This window comes from Acanthisitta chloris, unplaced genomic scaffold, assembly GCF_000695815.1.
Source record: "Acanthisitta chloris isolate BGI_N310 unplaced genomic scaffold, ASM69581v1 scaffold11325, whole genome shotgun sequence".
Lineage (NCBI taxonomy): Eukaryota > Metazoa > Chordata > Aves > Passeriformes > Acanthisittidae > Acanthisitta > Acanthisitta chloris.
In genome coordinates, this window is record NW_008675406.1 from 47,261 (window position 1) to 74,585 (window position 27,325).

At 39.1% G+C, this 27,325-nt stretch overlaps 1 protein-coding gene across 1 annotated transcript; it reads left to right on the top strand.

Moving 5' to 3' along the window:
- Window positions 1-233: 233 nt before the first annotated feature.
- SEMA3C (sema domain, immunoglobulin domain (Ig), short basic domain, secreted, (semaphorin) 3C) lies at window positions 234-26,967 on the top strand (the record flags this gene model as incomplete). The annotated part of the gene is made up of 10 exons (XM_009075740.1): window positions 234-415; window positions 2,896-2,958; window positions 4,473-4,592; window positions 8,697-8,787; window positions 12,631-12,750; window positions 14,877-15,019; window positions 15,982-16,096; window positions 18,276-18,345; window positions 21,622-21,766; window positions 26,671-26,967. Coding segments are annotated over 10 exons (1,331 nt in total), but the record flags the coding sequence as incomplete, so codon positions are not given.
- Between the last annotated feature and the right edge of the window lie 358 nt (window positions 26,968-27,325).

Genomic DNA, 27,325 nt, shown 5'->3' on the forward strand with positions numbered 1-27,325 from the left:
GATGAATGGATAACAGCATGCCTGATTTTTTGTGAGCTATGTCTATCTACTTAATGCACAAAAGAAGTGCATTCACACTGGGAAAATTTGTTTTAACTCAACAGTTGTATTATTATCCAGTGTCTGATGAGGCTTTTTCTTCTCTTACTGACACCATTTGTGTTCAAAGATGTCTTTATCTAGACAGAATAGCAGTTGAGAAGCAAGAAAGGTGACTGAACCCATTTACTAAGTTGCTGTCTTTACTATTTCAGAGCTGCAAGAAACTAAGACCTCTGAATATCACAGGATATCCCACAGTCCCCTGGATTACAGGATATTATTCATGGATGAAGATCAGGATCGGATCTACGTGGGCAGTAAAGATCATATTCTGTCTTTGAATATTAACAATATAAGCCAGGACCCTCTCAGTGTAAGTTCAGGTTTTGTTTTGGTAATCCAAGGTTGCTTTGCTATATGCCTTTCTTTAGAAGACAGAAAAAATATGTTTCATTATTTTGCAGCAGATGACATTCCACACCTACATGTTATTGAACTGTTACTCCTTGTTTTGCATGTAATGCAGATAAAGCTATTAGTGTGGCTGCTCCTCAAACACTGTTTAAACTGACCTGTTTGCTTGTTTGGAAGTGACATCCTCATAAGGAAAATTTGTATGGGTTGGTGGTTTCTGCTCCTCTCCAAGATTTAAGATAGTTCTCAGATGCTCTTTTTAAAGAAACCTCTAAAGCAGAGTAAGATACACATTACTGTTTCCAGGAATAAATAGGAATAAAGCTAACAAGGACAGAGTTGCCTTTGACCTTCATCTGCATTTATTTTTGTTTTGAACAAGCCTAATTGTTCAACTGTTTTTCAATCTCTTGTTATGTCTCTGTCAGCCCTTGCCTTCAGCTGTGTATCTGAGACACCTCGTTGGGTTTTTTTTTGAACACTATGACCCACATCTCCCTCTTGACACCACCTCTTTTCTGGCTTCTCTCCCTTACCAAAATGGCATTCTCTAAGGACTCTGTGTCCCACCTCCCCAAACAGTAGTAGGCAGCCTCTATATGAAAATAATCAAATTATCAAAAGCTTAAGCCACTTTCACAGATTCCTCTCTTGTCTCCAGAGCCAGTTCAAATCCAGCTTCTTTGCTTTTGAAATAGGTGACCTGCAGAAGTACTTGTGTGCCCAGAAACTTGACTGTTAAGCTATTACTGCTCTACAGACTTTGTCTTGCCTATCTTTAGACTATCACAGCTACTACACTGCTTTAAATTGTGCTGTAAAGGCCTTGTTCCACCAAATCCATCCAATCCTTTAATCTATTGGCTTTACTACCATAGCTCAGAAGTACTGAGGGGCAGAGATACCCAACTTGCAGCAGGGAAGATAAATGCCTTCCTTAAGAGGCAAAGCTTTTAATGTGTCAGGGGAGAGAGAGAGGGGCCCTGCTGGAGAATGATTGAGCACAGTTGAATTAGGCTTTGCTCTGAATCACCCTCTGGACATGCCTGTCTACCTGAATTGATTGTGCAGGGAGTGCAGGGAGCTCAGTCTAACTTAGACATGGAAATTAAATGCCTCTCGTGCAATGGTGTGAATGTACCTTTCCCTCCTCCTAATGGTTTAGAAATCTTCCTCTGCAATGGGATTGCCTTCTCTGGTCTGAAATATCTGTGACCTTTCTGCTAATTCCCATCTCCCCAGTGATCCAGACACCCTTGTCTGGGAGGAATTGTGTCCCCACATGGCACACTCACTCCTGTCCTTGGCAGGTCAGTTTGAGTTCTGTGCAAGAGTTCAGTTAGATAGGAAGGCTACTCTTGCAGGAAATATTTGCTGCTGTATAAAGCTGTGAGGCATTTCAGCAGCCCATGTAAGTCTAGAAAAAAAAAAAAAAAAGAATAAAAATGTCAACAGAAAGAAAGAATACGCAAAGATTTCTGTCAGTGAATGTGATTGCTCAGTGTTAGGCTCAGAATGAATCTCTGCAATTCCACACAGTCTTTTGTTTGTTGATTTATTATTACAACAGATTCACTTTACTGATATTATACCTCTGTAGAAATTCTATATACCTGTGCTTTCAAATCCACAGTTCTGCATAGATATGTCTGTGTGTACATATACACACAGAGATCTTTTACTGCTATTGTTCGTGTTATCTTGAGGCTAAATGTTATCAGGCTCTGTCACTTCCTAGATTTCTAGGGATGAATTGCTAATGGATGTCTTTTCTATTTCAAAATCAAAATAAATAATGGAAGAAGCTCAAAATCTTTCGAGTTTGAGTATAGATGAGATACAAATTCAGACATTGAGGTGTTTTACAGCAGAGTGGCAGGTTAATGGTTGGACTTGTTGATCTTAGAGATGTCCTCCAACCTTGAGGATTCTATGTTCTTGTCAGAAAACTGAAAGAAATCAGTCTGAAATACTGAGATTTTAAGCAGGTTTAGTCGTTATTTATCCAAAACTTTGATGTTAAAACTTAAAAATTGTTCCAAGAACCCTTCTTGCAATATTTCAGTCTTCTGGTTTCTAGTGTGAATAATTTCTGTAAGTTCAGTAAGCGTAAAAAAGTAAAGATGGACAGTAATTTAGGTAATAACAGTGAAAAATCTCTCTTACTTAGAAGAAAGAAGTCTAAATAAATTTCTTAACTTGCCTCAAAAATATGTAATTAACTTAATATATATCAGCCAAAGACCTGGGGCTTTATTTTGTTTGCTGCATGCTGAGACAAAGTTATTTACATATATCAATGAAAATCCTTTTTTCTCCTTAGTATCAAAGTGTGAAATATATCTAAATATTAACATGTTAGTGTAAGTTAGGCAGCGAAATGTTTAGTTTAAATTCTGCAATACATATACTATTTGACTGATACTTCTTTCCTTACAGATTTTCTGGCCAGCATCATCAAATAAGGTTGAAGAGTGCAAAATGGCTGGCAAAGATCCTACGGTGAGTTTTAATCTACACACACACATATACACAAATTACATATTTGGCAATAAAGGAAGAGTGCACTTGAGTGCAGCCAAAGCAAAATGAAAGAAGGGTTTGTTTTGATTTTGAAATGCTTTGCCGACCAATCTATAAAGTGAAATAATGGGAAAAAAAAGGCACTGTAAACAGAATGCACCTTCAGACTTTGACAGATGGGAAGAGATATGCAGTGTCCATTTCCTCACCTTTTTTTTTTTTTGTTGCTAGTCAAATGAGGTAATAGTACTTTTCCAGGTGTGTCCTGGGGTGATGCTGAACAGCCTGTTGAGCTGCTCATCAGAGCAGAGAAGTACTCTGGCTGGCTGCTCACCCCAGGCACAGACTCTGGAGGTGGATGGTACCCACTCTCTGCAGTCTGAAGCCCCTAGTTGTGCACCAGTTTTCAGATGCTGTAGCTGAAACAAGATTGTGAATGCCTTTAAATGTAAATAAACCTTTGCAGTCTGCTAAACAAAGATTAACTCTTCTGATTTTCATGAAGATGACTGATGGCTCAGTTTCCAATCCTGTGCTCACAGAACACATGCAGTTCTCAGTGTCTTTGAGGAGGTTTGGATGATGAATTTGAAGGCAGTTCTGGGATCTCAGTAAGAAAAAATATTAGGAAACAACATTTATTTTCAATCTAGACTGTGTTAACAGTTAATCATAGTTAAAAAATGAAAGAACAAGAGAAGAAAGGGCTGTGCTGGAAGGAGAAAATTGTCAATCCAGTGGTGTGAAACTATGTCGTCCTTAACATTCTGTTTTAATTTTCATGATGATTTGAAGATGTTACTGTAGGTCTTCAATATGAAGCAACAATTCACTGCAAACTTCCTTCTAAAGCTGTTTATGCAAATAATGGGAACTGAGATTTGGCCTTGATTTGCTTTAGAATTATCTCCATCTATGATGAATAAATTGGGGGGGGGGGGTGAGGGAGAGGGAGGGGTAAGAGAATGTTTTGGAGGTGTCCTTAAGGAAACTTTATAAAGTTACTTCTTGTTTTCCTGAAGAGGTCCTGCTTCTTCTCATGCAAGGTTCAGAGAAATCTGTGGATGAAAATTGGATTGCAGTGTAGAAGTGCCACCATCCCTGGAGGTGTTTAAGAGCTGTCTGGATCTGACACTGGAGGTTCTGGATTAGGGTTTAGAGGTTACAGCAGAGTGACAGGTTAATGGTTGGACTTGATGATCTCAGAGGTCTCCTCCAACCTTGATGATTCTATGATTTATGAAGTGGGAATGTTACACATACTCCTCTATAACTCCTCTCTAGTGCCCTATCAATGCCCAGTTCCCAGACTAGCCAAAATGGCCTGAAAAGACACAGAAGTCTAAGTCAACACAAGCTATTCAAACCCTAACAAACTCAGTAACTGTTTTCACGATACTATGAAAATTACACACCGTGTCTATTCCCTAGAGTTACCAACACCTACGAACATTTTCCCAGTGTGAAATGATTGTTCTCTGCATTTCCTGCAGCATGGCTGTGGCAATTTTGTGCGCGTGATCCAGTCGTACAACCGCACACACCTCTATGTCTGCGGCAGCGGCGCCTTCAGCCCCGTCTGCGTGTACGTCAACAGGGGACGCAGGTCCGAGGTGAGTCTCCTTCCATTTCATCCTCTCCTTTTCTGGTACAGCCCACTGGTGTGATGAAAAAACCTCAAAATCTGGAAAATGTGAAAATCAGTGGTCTGAATAAGTTCCTTCGTCCGTGTTAAACGGTAGAAGAACAAAGGTGTATGGTTTTCTGCCCTGTAACCAGCTAGAAGCAAAGCCATGATTAAAGCCATGACTCTAATATGGTGATGGTTGATTGCTCAGATGATGATATATTGATTGCTCATAGCAACCTTCCAGGATCTGAAGGGACTCCAGGGAAGTTGGAGAGGGACTCTGTGTTAGGAGCTGCAATGACAGGACAAGGGGCAATGGATACAAATTGAAGGAGGGGAAATTAAGGTTAGCTATTAGGAAGAAATTTTTTCCTATGAGGGTGATGAGACACTGGCCCAGGTTGCCCAGGGAGGCTGTGGCTGCCCCAACCCTGGCAGTGTTCACAGCCAGGTTGGATGAAGCCTTGATCAACCTGCTCTGGTGGGAGGTGTCCCTGCCCAGGGCAGGGGGTTGGGGCTGGATGATCTGTAAGGTCCATTCCAATCCCTAAAAATTCTATGATTCTATGATGATTGTCCAGAATTCCAAAGTCATACCAAATACTGGACTACATTTGATATTTTTATTTTTCATTGTCTGGTGAATTTCAAGAAATACTTGAAAGGAAATAACAAGTTAGGGAAAAAAAGTTAAATATGCAGTCCACTTTGTATAACTTCCATGCATTATAACTGGTTCCTGGGAGAAGTCAGCTTAAGACCCACAAGACAATTCCAGTACAAGAACCTCATCTCCTGCACAAGTTTTTGCCCCACTAGATTCTGATGGGATGAAGTTGGTGAGTTTCTCTTCACTGTGAGATCATACTTTTTCAAGACTGATCTCCATTTTTTTCTAGATTCAGTTTCACTGTGTGTTTTCAATATACTAAGTACCAGATGTTTCAGAAGTATATGGTCCAAGTTTCCTGATTTGAAAGTGAAATGTTTGTTTATGTGCAAATGCAGTAGGTAATAAATTAAGCAACCAGAAGGAGAACGAAAGGCACTTAACCAAGTCGCAGCACCTCAGTAGCTTTTGGGTCAGATTCATGTCTGCAGGCACTGAGGTGTGCAGTATGCTTTCCTGAACAATGTGGAAGCAGATGTGTTGAGCAGGAAGATCAGAGTGTGCTACCTGGAGTTTTGCCATGTGAGGGCAGCTTTAAAAGCTGGGCTGGCTTCTCAGGAAGATACTTGGAAATTCATAAGTGATTTAATTAGGAGTGGGATGGGAATTCTGGCCAAGACCCAAGACTGCTGCATAGGTTGCCAGGGGAGTGGTAAGTCAATGTTTCTCCAGGTCAGTTTGCATGGGATGATCTCAGTGACTTTTGGTAGATCCCTGCCTGGCTCCAGCCTCCTTAACACAGCATGCAGTCTGAGTCTCTGCACCTTCAGTCCTAATAAATTATCCATAAGTAGAGATTTGTAGGCCTGGATTTAAAAGTAGAACTAAATAAGTAAACCCATCCTTCTGGTTAACAAATTCTACATCAACTTACTTTGATGTGTTTTGAAACAGGAGTCACTTTTCCTCAGCATCCTCCTATTTCTTGACAAAGTATTTAAAGCATTAAAAGTGATCTCATTTGCCTCTCATTAATATTCCTTTATCATCTTCAGTACTAGTACTGCAGCCCAGAGAACTTTGAATCTCATTATTTCAGACTTTTTAGTAAATGAGGTTGGGACAAGGGGTAGGGCAGGAAATGACATCTCCAGATGATGCAAGGTGTTAAATTTCTGAAATGAAAAATAAAGATACATGACTTGGAAAAGCATAACTGGCTTCATTTAGCCTGACTTTAGAGCTACATGCCTATGATCAATTGATTAAATAAACTGCTGTTTCAGACGTCTGGAGTCTGTGGGACCCTTGACTGTAGGCATGGCATGCTCAAAGCCTTTACTGTCCAGGCCAACAATAGCATAACAGTTTAAAACCAAGCATTTCCTCCTGAACTCATTGCATATATATCTGTGCATGACTAATTAACAGAGCAGAATGAAGAACTATGTAGTGCTGGTGGGACTAGTGCGAGCTCATATTTTTTAATCTGCTTTTATCATTTCACCTTTAATTTAGTGCAGTTTTCCATGCACAGAAGGCTGGTTTTGCACATGCAGAATTAATCTTTTACAAAGCACATCTGTTTTTTTCTAGAAGCTACAAAGCCTGACCGAGTCATATCCAAGAGTTGTAAGGACTGGGCCTGTTTTGCTCTTTTGTCTCCAGGATTCCACATAGTCTCATAAAAAAAAGAGGCTTTCATTGATGAAGCAGAATGTTGCCCTTTTGCCTGAAACAGAGGTTAAAAAGCAATTAATTTTCTTCCTTGGAACACTTGATACTTTGCTCTTTGGTAATGACTCCCTTAGTCACACAAATATGTTTTCATCTCTAAGTAAATGCAAACAGGAGGAAATGCAATCCCTATGTGAAGTATAGACTAAAGAGTAGTTTAATATATATTAAAATCAAGTATAATCCTGGAGCTAGTTTAATAGAGCAGTAATGGGCATTTTGAATTGGTAAATAGTGGTATGATACAGTAAGTATGGATTAAAATCAAGCTGCATATTAATCTAGAAGTAAAGCAACAAAAAAACCAAACAGCCAAGATCATTTTAGAAACTTCATACATACATTTTAACATTGTTTAGAGAGCTTATTAGTGAGACAATAGATAAGATCTCTGTGATTAAATTAGGCAAAAGAGAAGGGGGGAAAAGAGAGGGGATAATGGGTATGAAAACTTCCTGCTGCAGCTGTGCATTTGAGTTTGATGGAGTCTCCAGTTTGCTGGTGCCAAGTGGCTGCTCAGTGATTTGTGTGGCATCTCCATTCCCTGTGATTTGCATTATTTTTTACAGAGAATATACAGAATTTCTGGCCTTGGTCAAATAACTAACCCATTGGCATCTACATGACAGAAGCTTTTCTTCGGAATTTTTGTCAGCTACCTTTTCCTTGTGAACCTTTTTAAGTTGGGTTTTTTCCTTGCAATTGTGTCTTTTGGCTTTTTATTGAAGAATAGAAGTTTGTTATGGAGCCTAGGAAGAAGTTGTTTCACATACAATGGTATGTGAGTTGATGTGTGATGGACCAGTGTCACTGACTGACTGCAGTTTTTAAGGAATAGGCTTGGACCTGAGTCACTTCTTGCTCAGCACAGTGTGCTGTTTAGTGTTGCTGGGAACCAAGAAGTGAAGAGTAGCACCAAAATGGGCAAATTTTATAAAGATATTCAGTCTGTTTATATTTCAAGCTGTAGTCCAGGTTGCTTCTACTTTGCTAAATGCATTTCCTTTTCATAAATCACATAATATATAAACAAATCCTCATAGCATGATTTCTAAACAGAAAAAAAATTGCAAGTGTTTTCAGGCTATGGTAAAAGATATTGATAACTCATCTATCACTGTGGAATTGGAGCTCTAAGAATAATCCAAGAGATGGTATTGAAGAAAACAAGTATGGTTTAGGGAAATTTTGGAGGTCTGATAGCTCAGACCAAATGATTTATACTATCATCAAATGACAGTTGTCAAAACAGATTTTTTATTTAATATGTATTATCATTCTAGTACCTTTATTATAATGTCCTAGTGTAAGTATCGCCATGTATTCAGCAAATAAATGATAAATAACTTCAAAAACACAGAAGCAATCACCATAAATGTTATTGAAGGCATGGAAGCAATCACCATAAATGTTATTGAAGAGATCAGTGGACTTCTCTGAAGCTTCACTGAGATAGAGGGAAAAATTCTTTGTTTCACAGCTTCTCTGAAGCTTAACCGAGATAGAGGGAAAAATTCTTTGTTTCAGTGTCTTGAATTTCTACCAAGAGTCTTGAAAATAACCAGATACCAATGAAAACATTATCTAACCAGATGATGGAATTATGAATAGGAAAGTTGAACTGATGATGGTAAAAGTGCCCAGTGATGCTGAGAATTGTTAATACTGGAAATGGCATCAAAATCTCTTTACATCTGATGATTTCTGAAATGAGAAGTGACACCCAAATCTGCATTGCAGGAACAAGTCTTCAAGATCGACTCCAAGTGTGAATCCGGAAAGGGACGATGTTCTTTCAACCCTAATGTGAACACGGTGTCTGTTATGATCAGTAAGTAAAGATACTCCAACTTGTTGAGGACTAAACCCATATGGCTGTGCACAGTGCATATTGACTGAATGCCTGAAAGGAGCTGAGCACAGAATTCAGCCTGCACAGAGCAGTACTTTTTATCTGGCTGATAGGTGCAAGGGTTGGGTCCATCTTTGTTCCAAGCCTTATATGAAGCTAAAGGAGGGTGGACAAATGAAGTGCAGAAATAAGTTGTTGAAAGAGAATGAGAGAGAAGCAGCAAACAGAAGATTGTCCCTTTTCCAGCTTACACATTTTTTCCCAGGATTAGTTGCGACTTTACATTGCCCTGTCTAGCCTTTATGTCTGAATGGTTTCTGACCTTGTTCATCCTAGAGAGCACTTGTGTCTCATTTAATTATTTGTAAAATCTCCAAGCAGCCAGGGAAAGAAAGCCTAAAGAATTTAGATGCTTGGAATTTCATTTTTGCTGTCATCTCTGCTGTAGAGCCCACCAGCTATTGCAAGGCTCTTCATTCTTCAATTGGCTTTATACCCAACCGGTTTTACAATTTTCTTCCATTTAAAAGGCCAGAAAGTGATACAATTGCCACTCCTCAAGTATTCTTGTGAACTGGTGGTGACTGTACCTAGTGACTGTGAGATATAGCCCAGGCAAGGGATTTCTGCTGTGCTTATTGCACACTTATGGGAAAAGTCAAAGGGAGCATACACTTTGTGCAACCTAAGTCATCTGTAAAAGATACTTCTTTTCAACCAGGAAGCACATTATATATACTCAGTGTAACTAACCCAAAGTTTCACATTTGCAGCACGTTCACAGACATCTAGTGCCAAAGCCTTGATTTTCCAACATGTGCCTACTCCTTACTGTATATTTTGCTTGAAGGGAACAGCAGTTGCACATTTTTCTCAGGCTTTCTTAGCAAATAAAACCTAGTGCACATGAGTACTGCATATTTCATCTCACTTTTACAAGGGAACAATGTGTGGGGTTTCTGCCATTCAGCTTCCACTGAAATCAATGGGAATTACCTTTTGTGCCAGGTATTTCCTTTAAAGTTTGAGCCTCGTGGATCTAAAGGGAAGTGTCATATAGTCTGTCCTACATGATCTGTTCAAAATATAAATTTCCTCTTTTTCTGATTCCTCATTGCAAATGTATTTAGTACAAAGGACAAGTATATTTATACACAGACCTATGAACTGAAGCACTTTAGAGAATAGGTAAATTCTACCTAGATGACTCTCTGAACCTTGGCTGCACTTATACCTTTATCTCAGCAGTGATCTAGAGACAGTGTTTACAGACATTGTGTAAAGAAAATGTTTGTTCAAAGTCAGTGATGGATTAGTCCACTGCTACTCATTGCTATTCTGGTAGTATGAAGTGAATCAGCTGTCATTAAAAAAAATTTAAAGTCTCGTTTCCTCATTCCTTCTGGATTTGATGTATTTAAAGTTTCCTTTCCTCATTCCTTCTGGATTTGATGTAACACCATTAAGGTACATTGTTTCTGAATCACTGTGTATACAGTAAGCTGATTTCTTTCTACAATAGATCTATGGCATCTTTGTTCATCTTAATAGACTTTTCATTATCTCCCTTGATCTCCCAGTTATGTGACTAAGAGACCTTCCCTAGTGTTTGACTTATCATTCATGACATTGTTCATCTACAAAGTTATTCCACTAAGCTCATATTCCTTTTTAAAAGAGTCCCACAGATTGGGTTTTATACTTTCTCCCTGTTGCTACAAAGTTCAGTCTCTTCAAAAACATTAAACTCTAATGAATTCCCAGAAAAGGGAATATTTTGTAAGTCACAACTTGTGCAATAGTGAGCCCATGTACTGGACTCTCCTCTGAGCATTCTGCAGGAGGAATTCCCTCCCCTTGCTTCAAAGATAGGAAATACTGCCAGACAAGCTAACTCTTCCACAATAAATGAATCATTTTTATATATGCAATTTCTTGATCATTTTGGGCATCACCAGCCTAGAACACAGCAAGAAAGCTGATTCACCTTTCAGAGGAGAGTGGTGCTATAAAACCAAATTTGATCTTGGTACAGTTTGCCATTGTCCAAAGACATATTTGCATCAAAGCAATGAGAAATGTGTGTGCTGGTTTTAAAGCAGCTTGGCATAACTAATATACAGGATGTATGTCTTTCTCCCCACCAAGACTGAGATATTTCCAAAAGCAGACATACCTCATCAATTCAGTAATTCCCCCCAGTAACAAAGCAGAGTAGTGTGAACTCGTTGTGCTGTGCAGACCAAGTGCTGTGTGGAATTTAAGGATTTTACCAGAAGGAAGTGGAACTGACAGATATCATTTGAGACATGATTAGCAAGCAGACACTAGGAATGCTTAAGACATAACTAATAGCATTGATACGTAATAGGATTAAAATTACAGAGTGTAGGACTATTGTTCAAGTGTGTGTATGTGTATATGCACAGGACTGTACATAAGGTTTAGTGAGAACCATAAACCTGATCTCTCTTGGCCAATTTACTTCAGAATAAGAATAAAGTTCTGATGGATCGAGGCAATGAGGCAAGTATACAAAATCAGTTATAAATCAGCCTAGATCTAACATCATTCTGTCAATGCTTCACCAACATGCAGTGAATGCATAGTTTAAATCCCCTAGGTATGAATCTTGTCATCACTGGGAGAGATGAGAGCAGAAGAGCAGCTGCTGGACGCCCTGCCCTGGTGCAGTTTTGGCTCTAGTCAGCAGCAGAAAAGCAAAATCTCCAGAGTTTTAGCTCTCTTGTGAGCCAATAGTCTTCCATATTGATGCACAACACGCAGAGCATGAAAATAGCCTCAAGTGCTTCTGAACCTGTGGTTCTTGCCAGCTTGACCACACTCTCTGGGTAGTCCAGGAACCCAGACAAAAACATCAATCAAGGGACCCAGCTGTACTGGAATCTATTCAGCCACCCCTCCCACTCTGAGAGTTAGAGTTTATTTTAGCTACTGTTTCCTACTCTGGCTTTTCATTGTCATTAGTCAGTGGAAATTGCTTGGTTATTCACGGACTAGAAAATGATGGTATATGTAATTATCATTATAATTGTAATTATATATACATATAGTTAGGCACACACACAGCCTCACACAAACACAGATCCATCCTGACTGATGGACTGAGTGTTCAGCCTTGCACAGGGAGCAGAAGTTCAGAGCTCTGTTAATGTAAGAGTTGCGTGTCTAATTCTTTTCAGGCGTAATGACCCTATACTTAGAATAAAGTGCATAAAAGGGGAGAATTGTTGCTCCATATTACTCTGAGTGAAGTTCAATAATATGATTGTCTGGCCTCTGCAATATGAAGTCAGCCTGGGGCAGCCGTGACAATTCTGCTGGTAAAAATTGGCACTGATCCACTGGCTGCAATAGATGTTCTGCCAGTTTACAACAGCAATAAATTCAACCCAGTCACTTTGTCTACTTCCAAAACGAAAAAAGCTTTTTGAAGTCCATACTTAAACAAAATTGAATGTGATGCTTTTTGATAACACTAGCCTGATTTTCCAGTGATCCTCAGCAGTGGAAATTGAGCGACTAAACTTCATATCAAGAAAGGTTCACCACATATATAGTTCTGTTATAGCATTTAATTATGCAGTTCCCTAAAGTCTTTGAGAAAAATCTGATGATTTTCATGCATTCTAGAATGTGTCTCTGTAAATCAGAGGAAACCCCATTCCCATGACCCACTATTTATCTATACAGGCTCCTGTGTAAATAAAGAGTGGACAAATTTAAAATAAACTTGTGGATTTCCCAAAAGCCATAACAATGCATTTGGTTTTTTCCCCCCTCCATTTCAACTCTTTTCAGATGAAGAGCTGTTTTCAGGAATGTATATTGATTTCATGGGCACAGATGCAGCTATTTTTCGGAGTCTGACCAGGAGGAATGCAGTGAGAACTGACCAGCACAACTCCAAGTGGCTCAGTGGTGAGATGCTTTTCTTTTGCCAGAGCTTTTCATGGGTGTCACAGAGATTCTGCTTGGTTTTGCTTAAAATAAAGAACTTGCCTTTTAAAGAGCTTGTCTCTGAATTTAGTTCATGAAGTTGAACCATGAAGAAATGTGTTAATACGTCCTGTAGACATTATATAGATACAAAGGTTCCACTGCATGAACCAACCTCTTGGACCACTTCACCTGATGGTCTCTTTTGCATTAAGCCTGAATAAAACTGCTCAAGGGAAGGTGGATGCAAACCTTTCAAATGGCAAGTGGTCAAACAATCTGACTTCTGGGAAAGTGCCTTCACCTCTAAAAAATCAGATATTGCCTTAAATAAAAGTGAATCTAAGCTAACTCAAACTGATCACCTCTGTACAGAGGTCTCACCACCACTTGCATTCACAATGTGTGCAGAAGAGAGTCCCATTATCAGAGAAGTCAGTGAGGATTATTGCCATTTATTTCAGTGGTGAGAAATTGGTTATCAAAGCACAGTAGGAAAACTCATTTCTGAGTGAAAACAGTTAACTCTTGGCTTCACTGAAATCACTGTGAAAATTCTCTCTGACTTTACTGGTAAGAAGACTCCTTCCAGTTAAATCATTTTGAATTACAATGGTGGTCAATCCTCTGAGCAGAGGTAGAAGTCAAAGGTTAGAGAGCAACTAACATAGCAGTTATAATTTTAAAAAGTTTTCAGGTATGTTGAAGTAAAGTTACTGTGGTTTTTGTCTTGACTTTTTTTTAGGATAACTTATTATTCCTGTGTGGCTGGGACTATAGTGAAATCACAGGATTGCAATCAGAATAAGTTCAGTTCCCTATGAAAGGGAAATTATTCTGCTTTCTGAATTTTTCTTCTGATTGCTATACATTCTTACACACCCTAACATGTGCATCCTGAAGTGAATTTGAGTTCAAGAACAACTCAAATTGCATAATTTCTGGAAAATCTACCTGTTACCTATGCTCAGAACAGGTGCTTGATAGGTACAATTTGTTTCTATGTTCCTTTAGAGCCAGAGTCATGATACCTGTTATATCAGTAAAAAATTGGGTTTTGTGATTAGAAAAATGCTGTAGTCTAAAGTGAGTTTTCTGCCAGGTATTCAACCTCTGTATCAGATTGTTTCAACATTTGTACTGCATTTCAACCAGTCAAGCAATCCTGAATGATCATTGAAAAGACATATGCAGGGAGAGGGTTCACTTCTTCCTTCAGGCACAGGAGAAGGTTTTCTGAGGACTCCTCTACTGTCCATTATGTGCTTGCTGTTAAGGTTACAAATTATTTTGCTCTCTCACTAGTGTTTCTTTGCAGCATTTTCCATGTTCACTTGATTACATTTACCAACCTCTGATATGAAGTCAAATGCTGCTCAAGAATTTGCATACTCTGCTTTCCTTTTCTGCATTCCACAAGTTGTTTTCCTCCCTTATTAATGAACCTTATTTGTTATTTTCCCAAACTGTTCAGCATGCTTTTATGTTTAGTGTCAATGGGTCATTCCTTAAGTGCTCCTGATAGCACACTGATTCTTCTCCCTCCAAGTCTCTGAGTCTCTGCAGTATCTAATACTACTGCTTCTGGACCACTCCTCTAAAAATCTGCTGTGGCATAAAATGTGAGGATGCAATGAGGACTACAGGGAATTGATGTAAACTGAGACAGGGGAGATTCAGATTAGACATTAGGAAGATTTCTTCATTCTTGGGGTGTTCAGGCACTGGAATATTGCCCAGGGAGGTGGTGGAGTCACCATCCCTGGAAGTGTTTAAGAGGCATCTGGATCTGGTGCTGGAGGATCTGGTTTAGGGTTTAGGGGTTCCAGCAGAGTGACAGGTTAATGATTGGACTTGATGACCTTAGAGGACTCCTCCAACATAGATGATTCTATGATTCTATTAAAAACATGTGGCTGCCTGCAAGGAGCCATTTACCTGCCAACATATGGTGTGTACAGACACAAGGCTAGAGAACACAGCTCACCCTGCCACAGCAGTACCTCTAAGCATTATACTTCCTTGAAGCAGTTAATAACTGTCAAATCATTAATTGCTTATACTAATGCATCTTTTGGATTCATTTTTGCTATACTGTCTCATTTCAGAGCCCATTTTTGTGGATGCTCATGTTATCCCAGATGGCACTGACCCAAATGATGCCAAAATCTACTTCTTCTTCAAAGAGAGACTCACAGACAACAGCGGCAGCACAAAGCAAATTCATTCAATGATTGCAAGGATATGTCCAGTAAGAACTGTTTTATTTGCCAGGCTATTGGGACAAGCTGCTGGTGGCACATGATAAGCTAAAAGGCTAAATGATTGAAAAGCTTTTGATGCATATTCAAAATTAATTTCCTGTTTCTGCATCCACATTCATAATTGAGAAGCTGTTATTGAACTGTTGAGGACTAGAGGGAATGGTCATAAGCTGAGACAGGAGAGAGTCAGATTAGATTTTAGGAAATTTTTTCCCCCCTGTTAAGGTGTTCAGGCACTGGAATAGATTGCTCAGGGAGGTGGTGGAGTCACCATCCCTGGAAGTGTTTAAGAGGTGTCTGGATCTGGTGCTGGAGGATATGGTTTAGGGGTTACAGGAGTGACAGGTTAATGGTTGAACTGGATGATCTTAGAGGTCTCCTCCAACCTTGATGATTCCATGGCTCTAAGTGAAAAGATCCTTGAGTGAGCAATGACCATGCCAGCAGGACTTGCAATAATGAAAAACTTTCTTAACTCACACTAACCATCATTTCTAAATTTAGTTTGGAGCATCCACATCGTGCCAGAATGGCTTACTAGGTCAGGGGCATCTATGCTGGGGTCAGGACTAGAAGAAACCTCCCCCTGTAGGACTTGAGACCTTTTAAAGACAGCATGGACTTTATACTGGGTGTCACTGAGTGATATAAACCCCCAGCAGCCCTTTCAGTCATACCTACACACATTGGTGATGCCCCAAATCTGCTGCCTGAACCTCTAAGCCTGCTAGCCCAGCAGAGACACTCTGCTGAGAAAACCAATTCTTATTTTATTCTGGATATGGAGTGTTTAGATCGGGTGATTTGGTTTAGGTCTATCTGGTTTTTATATTAATGTTACCAAATAATTATCTAGACCATGAATTAACCTGAGAAGAAATGTGGGAAAGCTCAGTAAAATGTTAGCTGTGTTGTAGGTTTGTTTTCTGAACATAATATTCCTTTCCAGAATGACACAGGTGGTCAGCGCAGTCTCGTGAACAAGTGGACAACATTCTTGAAAGCAAGACTGGTGTGCTCTGTAATGGATGAAGATGGAACAGAAACATACTTTGATGAACTAGGTATCACAAAAAAAAAAAAAAATCCCTTACAAGTTTTCTTGAAATCTTACACCCCGTGTGCATATTTAATTGTTGATGTTCATAACAGTTTCTTAGTCAGGTTGTTGACATTGAAATCTTGGCTCTAGAAATCCATGGCAAAATTTCCCTTGCAATTTTACGAGAGGAAAGGAAAAAGTTCTTCATAAATCTCTCTGGGTAATTATAATTACCTTTGAAATAAAGGTAATTAATCTTGACTATGTAAAGGAATTATAGATGTAAAGAATTACTATTTGCAAGGAAACATCTCAGTGAATCCATTGCTGTTTTGCTACTAGTTAGGACTGTGATAAAGGTTTTTAACATACATCTCTTTGAAACTCCTTCTTTTCCCCTGTACTCAGTGCTGGTGAGGCCACACCTTGAGTACTGTGCTCAGCTCTGGGCCCTCAGCTCAGGAGGGACATTGAGGGGCTGGAGCAGGTCCAGAGAAGAGCAACGAGGCTGGGGAAGGGACTGGAGCACAAGTGCCATGAGGAGAGGCTGAGGGAGCTGTAACTGGCACCAGGAATAATACAATGAATCAATGCAATTTCTCAGAAATCATTCAGTCACACAGATTTTTGGTTCAACAAGTGAGACACTGTAAAGATTCAGTGCAGAATCTGTGTAGCAGTCACAAGAGGTTTTTGTTCATTACAGATTTGATAGATGCATATCTTTATACATAAATGCCAAACAACATTATCAGAAAGTTTCAAATTCTATATTGCCACAGCTGAAGTGTGCAAAATCACAGTTCCAAATTCATATACTGGAAGATCTGGCATGTGCATTAGTGTAAATGTTAATAGCATAAACAGCTAATGGGCCTTGCACTGATTCGATCTCTCATTGCTATCTCTCTTTTCTCAGTTGTTATTCCTTATTCTCATCATCTCAAATGGGGTTTGGAGTCTTTTTGAGTTTATGTATTTACAACTATTTTAGTGTCCTTGCATGGCTCAGGCTTTTGGTGGAGCCTGATGGGCCTAGAAGCACATCCTAACTTGCTCCAACTCAGAATGTGCAAGATGCTTGGAGGACTGATTTTCTGAAGTTCACAGTGTCTCAGCACTGCCACAGCAACTTATCTTTCAGAACTGTGGTTTACCAACCCCCTCCTCTCCAACAAAGCAGTAGGATAACTGCTTTTAGTTTAGGACCATAGTGAATGTAGAGCCATAGTGAATAGGAGACAATGTTCTCAGCGTGGGCTCCCAGCACAATTCCCTAACAAAGAGAAAGAATACAACCACAACTGGAAATTCAGGGAACTGGGAGAGGGCAAACACATGCTTCTGTGTTCATGTATAATGCACGAGAGTGTAACACTTCCAGTTCTGCATGGTGAAATCTTTTGCTTTTGACATATTGAAAAGAATATTTTACAAATTCACAGGGTTAAATGAAGGAGCCACATAAATTAATGGGAAGCTAAAGAACATAGTCTGTGATAAAAGGTTCGAACGGTTCAGCCTTGTTTTTTGTGTTGTAAATGAAGTTTAAGAGGAGGCATGATTATAGTTATTAAAACTGTCAGGGATTAAAGTAGTTTTCACTGAAGTGTAAGAAAAAAAATCAACAGATCAGAGGTAACAGTGGGCAAGTTCAGTCCAGTGAGTAGAGACAGTTAACACAGTACAGTCAATAAAACCCTACACAACAGGAGCTGAGAGGTTTACATCTCTCAGTCTCTTCACTGCCAAGCTGTGTGTCATTCATATCATGTCGAAAATAGGGTAGTGAGGGCACTGAAGTTCATTCTGGATGATAAAACACCTAATTTCCCTGTTTTCAATTACATCCACTTATGGGAACTCTTTGTCTTTAACCTATTGCAACTTTAATGTTTGCCTACTGTTAAACAACCTCCTGAAACAAGATCCAGCTGAGAGAAATGTGTGACATGGATCCTGAACGGATCTGAAAATCTTTGCCTTCTGTCCCCATAAGGCTGCAGGGTGTGGAGTTAATTTCCTAGTCTGTTTCTGAATGTTCAGATGCTAAATTTATGCATATGGTCTGTTCATATGGTAAGTCTGAGACAAAACTACCGTTTACTTTAGCAGGAATAAAGCCGTAACTCAAACTGGAAAATAAAGGTTTTATTAGTATTAAAAAATCTTTTTTCTTTTTCCTTTTTTTTTTCTTACAGAGGATGTGTTTCTTTTAGAGACAGACAACCCCAGAACCACTCTTGTGTATGGAATTTTTACAACATCAAGGTAAGCAGAGAGATTTGAAACAAATTACCTTTGGAACTGTCTGATTTTCTAAATGAAAACTGAAGGTGATGCTTTGTGGACCAGGCTGTGCTGGGCAATTTTGTGTGTCTGCTGTGTCCATCTTTTTGCATACAGGGGTGAAAGTCTCAGTATCATTCCTGTTGTTAGAGCTATGCTCCTTGGAGCAAATTGCTTCCTATGCCAGGAAGTATCTGTTGGCACTGGGAAAATATTTCCATGGAGGGACACTTGTTGCTCTTCAGCTAAATGTCTTCAACCCTGTGAACTTAACTGACATCTGAGAGCACTTAACACCTCCCGAAGAACATCCAGCACCCTGAAGGCTCAAATCAGGAACTCTTATATGATTTCATACAAATCATTTCCAGTCTCTCGGTTGGCAGATGATCACACAGATGGCAGATAACCCATAGTGGCTTCAGTTGGCCACAAAAAGACAAGCTTAGATGGCATTTGATCACCTTCTTGTGCCCCTAAGCTCCTTGTTACCCGTCAATAGTGTTCACTTACTGTCCAGTTTAGAGAACGTTCAGTGAGCTCCAAGGGTTCTAGAAAGTTCTAGATGTGGCTCACTATACTAAAACTCTCCACAAATGTAGACCAACAGGTGAACTAACAGATTCTTCCATCTCTACCTGTACTTTTTTGCTCTTGCTCACATCAGACAGTATTAGTGTAGAGTAGAAATAGTTACTCTCTGATATCTGATATGCTATCCTATATTATTTAGCTGTTACTTATCTTCAAGAGGTTTTATGCTCTTTCATTTAATTTATTCCATCAAATTAGCAAATTATGTAATTTATTACAAATAACTCCTTTAATGACAATTTCTAGCAAAAACATTCCTTGCATAACTTGCTTTTTCCATGGGGATCCAAGGATCTGCCTTCTCAACTATCTGAATAAGACAGGAGAATATGAGTTTATGATATTTAATTGGGAAAAAAAGCATCACATAGCTTGGAAACATTTGGTGCTGTCTCCAATTTATGATTCCTGCTTCACAAAAAGAGAAAATGAGGAGGTTGTGTTTAGCAGTAAAACCACACTTATGATTAGGTTGTGGATGCAACATGCCTGAGCTGGAAACACTTCTACCTAATTCTTCTGGTATTTCTGCAGTGGAAATGAGGTTTGAATCACAGGACCATATAAGGTGACAACAAAGAGAAAACTTCACTTTTTCCTGGCTCTCCAGCTATTTTCTCTCTCTGTGGAAGTTTTTACACACATGCATTTCTGTTGCTGTGAACCACATGGATTATGCTTGTTTTCTCTTTGCTCAACTGGAGATTAAATGTGTTACCTAGTTAAATGCAGCAACCATAAGGGGTTTTACTCCTTAACAGCTCCAGTATTTTCATCTCTGTAGCCCTGCAACTCATAACAGTAGCAAGAGATAAACATCACAGGAAATAATAACTATTAGTATTTTTATTGAAACCATACACAGGGAAACTAAGTAATACTGAAGGAAATTATTTTAGTGGTATAATGTGCTGTAAATCTAGCATAAAACATCTGGAAAGACTAAATACATTTCTCAAGACCTATTAATACCTAGTAAAATTTCCACAAATGCCATAATCCCTCTAAAAGGTTCCTTCTCCTCATCCATACATAGCTGAGAGCAATGTGGATTTCTCTTTCTTGTTTAGACATTTTGTGTAATGTTTTCTGGGGTTTTTTTCTGGAGGTTTTTGGTTTCTTTCCTTCAGTTGAAAACGGTTACTTGGATTATCTTCATCCTACATTTAACATCAGACAGATTTTAAACTGTTTGGAGTTTCCACCGTGTAAAGATAAATATCACAAACTTTACATGCAGTGAGAAAAAATGAAGGGGTTAATTCACTGCAGTCAGCCTTAGCATCACTCTGGAAATTATTCCCCTAGTGTTCTTCATCATTACAGGGTGATGGAGACCAGTCAGGACTTGTGTTAACTGAGATCATCTGAGACTGTGACTGAACCCAGAGCAGTGGGAAAAACATGCCCTTTTCTTAGGTGGCTCCCTGGGTTCTCCTCAGAAAGCCTCAAACTTGGATCTTTGTAAGACCAGGTTTGTGGGTGGATTTGAGGACTGTATAGGAGCAATTCCTTGACAGCCACAACATGTCCCTATATTGCTTATAAAACCTGACAGCAGATTGCAATAATCCAACCAATTGCAATTGCTCTGAATGTTTTGCTTAATATTTTAGCCATGTATTTTAGGAGGCTCATGATGTCTTGTGGTTAATATACTGGTAGGGAGTTCTGGAGACCTGTGCTGAGCTTGGCACTACAAAGTTTATAAAACTCTTGTCTCACTGAAGTCAGCAATATTTTTTGCCATTGATTTAACTGGAGCCAGATTATATTTCTTTTATACTCAGCATTAGGCAGTGTTCTTATTGCACCAGTAGGGTAGTGCCTTCCTCCCTCTTCTTTCAGTTCACTGTTCAAAAAGGTGCTAAGTTTTGAGGAGTGGGGTGTATCAGGCAAGGCATTGCCAGCTGGTGGAGGGAGGTGATTGTCCTGCTCTGCTCTGTGCTGGGGCAGCCTCACCTGGAATATTGTGTGCAGTTTGGGCACCACAATAGAAGAAAGATATGAAGTTGTTGGAGAATGTCCAGAGGAGGCAATGAAGGTGATGAAGGGCCTTGAGGAGAAGCCACATGAGGAGTGGCTGAGGTGACTTGTTCTGTTCAGCCTGGAGAAGAGGAGACTGAGGACAGAGCTCATCCCTGGATACAATGTCCTCAGGGAAGGAAGTGCAGGGACAGCTCTGACCTCTTCTCTCTGGGCCCAGGGACAGGACCCAGGGAATGGGCTGGAGTTGTGTCAGGGGAGGTTTGGGCTGGAGATCAGCAAATGGCTCTTCCCCCAGAGGTGTTTGGGCACTGAACAGCTCCCAGGGCAGTGTCACAGCCCCAAGCCTGACAGAGCTCAAGGAATGTTTGGCCAATGCTCTCAGCACAGGGTGTGATTGTCAGGAATGTCCTGTGTGGGACCAGGAGTTGGATTAGATGATCCTCAAGGGTCCCTTCCAACTCTGATTATTCTGTGATTCTGCGATATTGGGCAGCTAGATTAGTTGACTTTGTTGCCTAAATTGATTAGTTGACTAAATCCAAGCTATAGAAGCATTAAATAGTAATAAATGTATTATTTTCGAGGCATCTTTCATTATTGGACCATGCAAAATGATGGAAAAGCAATAAAAGAGTTAGTAGATTGCAATCCTGACTTTTCCCTACTATCTTCCAGCTCCATATTTAAAGGCTCAGCTGTCTGTGTGTATCATCTGTCTGACATCCAGACTGTGTTCAATGGGCCGTTTGCACACAAGGAGGGCCCAAACCACCAGCTGATTCCATATCAGGGCAGAATTCCATACCCACGTCCTGGCACTGTAAGTACAAAGATGTTTATGCAGGCTTGCCAATTGCTTGCCTTTGTTTAATACATAAATAAGTATTATTTATTCCAGGAGAAAGGAGTGTACGTGACTAGGACAGTTACAGTTCAGAACAAGTTTATTTACATCTCCAAATGACTGTACAAATCACATAGTATCTGGAAATCTTCTAAAATTTAGTCATGTAAAATGTTAATCACTCTTTCTGCTGGAGAGGGGGTAAGAATTAGGTGACAGTTATCTTGTTTGCATGTGCATTTCCATTTTGGGTGTATATTTGAGCAAAATGTAGCTAAATAATTAAGCATACAAAGACAGAATTGTGAGTGTGTTCTACAGTCAGGATCCAAATGTCTGTAAGTCTGTCTTCAGTCTATATGAATTTTCCATAGTTCTCTAAAGTTTTGCAGCTCGACTTGGATACTTAGGAGATGTAGTAGGAGATACAGCAGGATAACAAGTCCTCTGGGACTTGTCATTTGACTAGGTCTAATATCCTGTCAGGTACTGAATCTTAGAAGAGAGACCTAGAAGTAGATGAGTTTTCATGCCAATCAGTTCACAGTAGTCTCTTTGTTAAGAACACTTTTTCTATGGCATGAAAAATTTTCAGGTCTCTCTCTCACTGTGTCGGGGTAGTAATAATGTTCCTGTAAATTCTGTACCCAATTAGAGATAGCTCTGTTTCCAAGACATGCAAAAATATCTCATGAAATATTTTAAACCATTCCTTCTTTTTTCTTTTCACCTTTATGGTGTATAAAAATTGCTGTTGATGCACTTTTGTCTCTATTTATTTACTTCATTATTTGCACTATTCTTAATTTAGATTTAGCAGCAATATTAGGCCTAATATTTCCAGCTTTAATGAAGAATGTATGAACTTTCTCTAGAATCCTCTGTGAATCTCTACTTGCTAAATGAAGTAAGACAGTGTGGATGTGTGTTGGCTCCTATGAAGTCTTCTTGCAATTTCTTAAGTATCAGAACGAAATAAGAATGCAATGAATCACCTCAACAATTCAGTTTAAATATTTTTAGATTAACACTGTTGCTTTCCCATTTATCACAGGAAATTAAATTTGATTTTAACTTTGTCAGCCCCTGTGAGGACCTTTAACCATATCACTATTTCGTCTTTGTGCTGCAAGATCTTGTTCTTTTTCTCTCTTTCTCTCTCATACATGGAATAGCTCAGATACATGGAATAGCTCTCACTGTTCACACAATTCTTCATGACATTTTCATGTGGTGATTTCTGGCTATAAGAGTTAGGACTTTATGTTCCCAGATCTCTAGAATTAGCAAATCAATACTTGACATTCCACTAAGGTTTAATGCTAGCATTATTCTTTCTTTGCAATTAATTCATACAGCTCTAATCTCAGGTGCTCACTGAGGCTTCAGACTTAAACTTTACCAAAAAAATCCCCAAATAAATGGCCCATTTAAGCAGGAAGTTTCATACTCTTGTGATTAGTCACATTTCAGAGTTTCTTGCTGCTTCAGAGTATTGTGTTTGTATGTGTTTCCTCAACCACTGCCATGTTATTCTTGGTTCACCTCATGGAGACTTATGAGGTATTCCAGATGGTTTTAAAGAAATTGGGCAGCACAGTGGAAAAGGAAAAAAAAATTAGATTTGGATCTAACATGGTGACAGAAATTATCAACATTTTTCAGATGTGCCAATGAGCTCTGAATTGGAAGAGAAATACTTAGATTATAGCTCACACAGAAACCAAAGTCAAAAGAGATTCCTTTAGGTGATCGTTGCTTTTTTCTGATCACTGGCTTTTCTGTGCTTCCTCATAGCCACAACAGTATCTTAAAGGCATATTTTCTAATCTGGAATTCGTTGGCTTTGTCCAATTTTAAAGTGTCCCCAACTCTATTTTTTACTTATATCAAAGTGTCTGGCTTTGTCCAATTTTAAAGTGTCACCAACTCTATTTTTTACTTATATCAAAGCATCTGCAAAGGTCAGGGCATGGGGATATTTTGCTGCTCTAAATCTGTGCTCAAAGAGTTAATTTTGATTAGCCATGCTTGCAGACTGTGGGGCATGATCCTCTTTCCCCTGGAATGTAGGGTTTCTTGCAATTTCTGAGATACAGGACTAGACAGGGATGCCTTTTTCTATGACATGGAAAATTCTACTTTACAAGGCATGATCCTCTTTCCCCTGGAGTATAGGATTTCTTGCAATTTCTGGGATGCAGGACTAGACAGGGATGCCTTTCTCTATGACATGGAAAATTCTACTTTACAGTTGCCTAAAGAGATATTCGTACTAAACCTCTGGACAGAAATGAAGGTTCATCGTGTCGCAGTACGTTGGATAAACAATGGAAAGGCTTTGGTATAGCTTCAGTAGGATTAAATAAAGCAAAACATTCTTTTGGCCATGATCAGCTCTGCATTGTTTGGCTGACCTTCACTAAATACCAATGGTTTCTTATTTCTCCACAAGCAAAAGTTACTTATGGAAAAAAAAAATTCATAATTGGCAGCTTGCTACTAAATTCAGTGATGTTTGGGGATAGTTTCCATTTTTCAGAGTTTACAGTAATAGATTTTGTACCTACAGCATGTTGGGGAATATGCTGTAAATTAAAGAATTCTGGTTTTCTCTGCAGTCTAACTGCATGGTGATCAGCTGTGAACATAAGATTGTGTAGCCAAGTCCTTGAATGAGGTGTGAAGGAAACACATTCAATCCCTCCAGGAAAGGGAAAGCTTATAGAGTTCTTCAGTAACATCTTTTCCTTGTCATTGGTTTGTACAGTGGATAGCAAAAGAATTAATTGATTAAAGATGTTTGTTAAGGCTTTGCTCAGAACAACAATATAATATCAGTTTTTAGGGTCATACTGGGGTGAATCACAGTGCAGACATTTTTGCAGGAAGTCACAGACAGAGGTCTTATGATCACCAAGTCAAGAATGGAAGGATTGAAAGCATCAAAGTGTTTTAATTTAGCTATGTGAGACAGGAAAGTTTAATTTGAACTGCTTGTGAAACAGAATCCCTCTCGAGGGAAACTGGAAGAGCACTACCAAGTAGAATAATATTGCTAATGATGAACACAGTTGTTTTCTCAGCATTTGTTGCTAATCTTAACAGATAGCTCCATACATTTTCTGGAAGGCTGTGAATAGATGTACAAGAGAGGGAAGGAGTAGACCAAGCAAGATAATAAAATTCCATTTTGTGAGCCATCTTAAAGGACTAGCATGTAGTATCATTTCTAATGAGAGCCAAACCAAAACCCTCAGGATAACTGAGAGTCCAGAAAAATCAACTGTCAAGCATGTCAGATGACAAAAATGACTCATATCTGAGCTGAGTTCTGGTTCTTCTTCCTGGAGGTAACTGAAGCCAGAGCAATTTCTTTGAAAGAATTCCTACCCGAGCTGTTCTACTTTGTATGAATAATTAAATCCTAATTGAGCCAGAAGCCTGAGATTACGCCAAAGTCTCCTCTCTACTTGGTTCCTGGTCTGGCCTGATGAATAGTTTATTAGGTGCATGATATGGAACAGCTTTTAGCAGCAGGTTATAACAGGTCTTCCTGCCTGGTGGTTAGAGAGATCCCCTGGGAGGTGAAGACCCAAATTCTAACATTTCATCTCCTCAGGTAGGTTGGAATCATGACTCATATATCCCCTGAGAGTTTCCTAGTCTCTCAGCATACAATTCATTTTTATATAATTTTAGCCATCTGAAACCAGGGCAGTTAGTCTGAATTAGTGACTACTGAGGAAACCTAAGAATAAATGCCTGACTTTGAGACAGTAGCAGTCAGGTGAGGTAAATCTCTCCCTGAGCTACTAGCTATTTTATGTCTGTGGTTTTGACCAGAAATTCCATCCTAGATGGAAGAATGGCCCTCATCAAAATAAACAAGTTTCCATCAAGTGCTTTTTTATTGGAGAAATCAACATTTCCTATTGGAAAAAATACTGTGTTGAAGCACTTCTGAATAGCTCCAATACTACAAGGAGTATTTTATAGCTCAGAACAGAAACATGGTAAGGGGGAAAATGAAAGCTGAGGAGCAGCAATAAGAAATGAGGTAATGGTAGCTGAAAAAAAGTCATGTAAATTAACACAGGAACATCCAGAACATTGTACCAGTTATCAACGAAGCTCTGATTTCTTCCCAGTCTTCTTTTAGTTGCGTTCTCAGTAAACACTTGAGTTTTCTAAGATGGTTTTTATTTTCTTGTGAGGTCCAAAATGCCTCAGTGCTAACTATTTGATTAGTTCTTCATTATATTTAAAGAAGCATCATGGACCTCAGTTGTTTCTTAGGCAGAGGGGAAAGTATCACAACATCCTGTGAATGGTCAGTCTTCTCAGATATAAATGAGTTGTTAAGGACCCTCTCATCAACTCTATATTATTGCTTTTTCAAATGAAGAAGAGTCACAGGCCCTTTCATCAGCTCATAATCAACAGAATGACTAGAGGAATACAGACCAAATTACAATTAAGTAACAGGTTTTGCCTTTGTACTAGTAGCAAAACAGATGCTGAAGTTCGGTATCTTCCCATACCAATCTCTTGGAATTTTCTTTTTTCAAAAAGCAGTTTAGAAGCATAAAGTATGTAGAAACAGGTCCAGAAGTACATATCTTTGCCATCAAGCTGAGTTTTGAAAGTGCAGAAATACCTTTGTGTTTGTTTTATCAGAATTGACAAGAGTTCAAAGTGGAGCTATTCAGCACTTCATTCCTGTTGCTGGAGCATAATTAGTTTCGGTCAGAGCCTGAAGTGCTCTTTCAGGAATTTACTTTCTCAACTACCTGTCAATATTTGTAAATGACTTGGAGATGAAAACTCTCTGAAAGATGGGAAGTATTGTTAAGCATTAATGTGCATGTTTCTTGCAGTGTCCGGGAGGAGCCTTCACACCTAATATGAGGACAACCAAAGAGTTTCCAGATGATGTTGTGACCTTCATTAGGAATCACCCTTTGATGTTTAATCCCATTTACCCAATACACAAGAGGCCATTAATCATCCGGATAGGAGCTGACTACAAGTATACAAAGATTGCTGTGGACAGAGTGAATGCTGCTGATGGAAAATACCATGTCTTGTTCCTTGGGACAGGTAAGACAACCTTAGCGTTCGTTTTCCTCCGCTACAATATCATTTGCAATCAACACTGATTTGTACAACTTAGAGCTTTCAGGGACATTTGGTTAAACATTTGCTAGCTTCAAAAATGTCTGTATAAATCCATAAATTATGTTCTTTTTACTTTCTGCACATTTTTATATTTACTATAGACATCAGTTATGTGCAAGAGATACGATATATTGATATGGATTTTATTTGAGAAAGAAACACTAGTGCATACTTATTGGATCTAAATTGGCCCAACATGAGTTTATGAAAGGCAGGTCCTGCTTGACCAACTTGACCTCCTTCTGTGACAGGATGACCTGCCTTTATGAGGGAAAAGCTGTGGGTGTTACATACCTGGACTTCAGTAAAGCCTTTAACACCATTTCCCACAGCATTCTCCTGGAGAAATGGGCT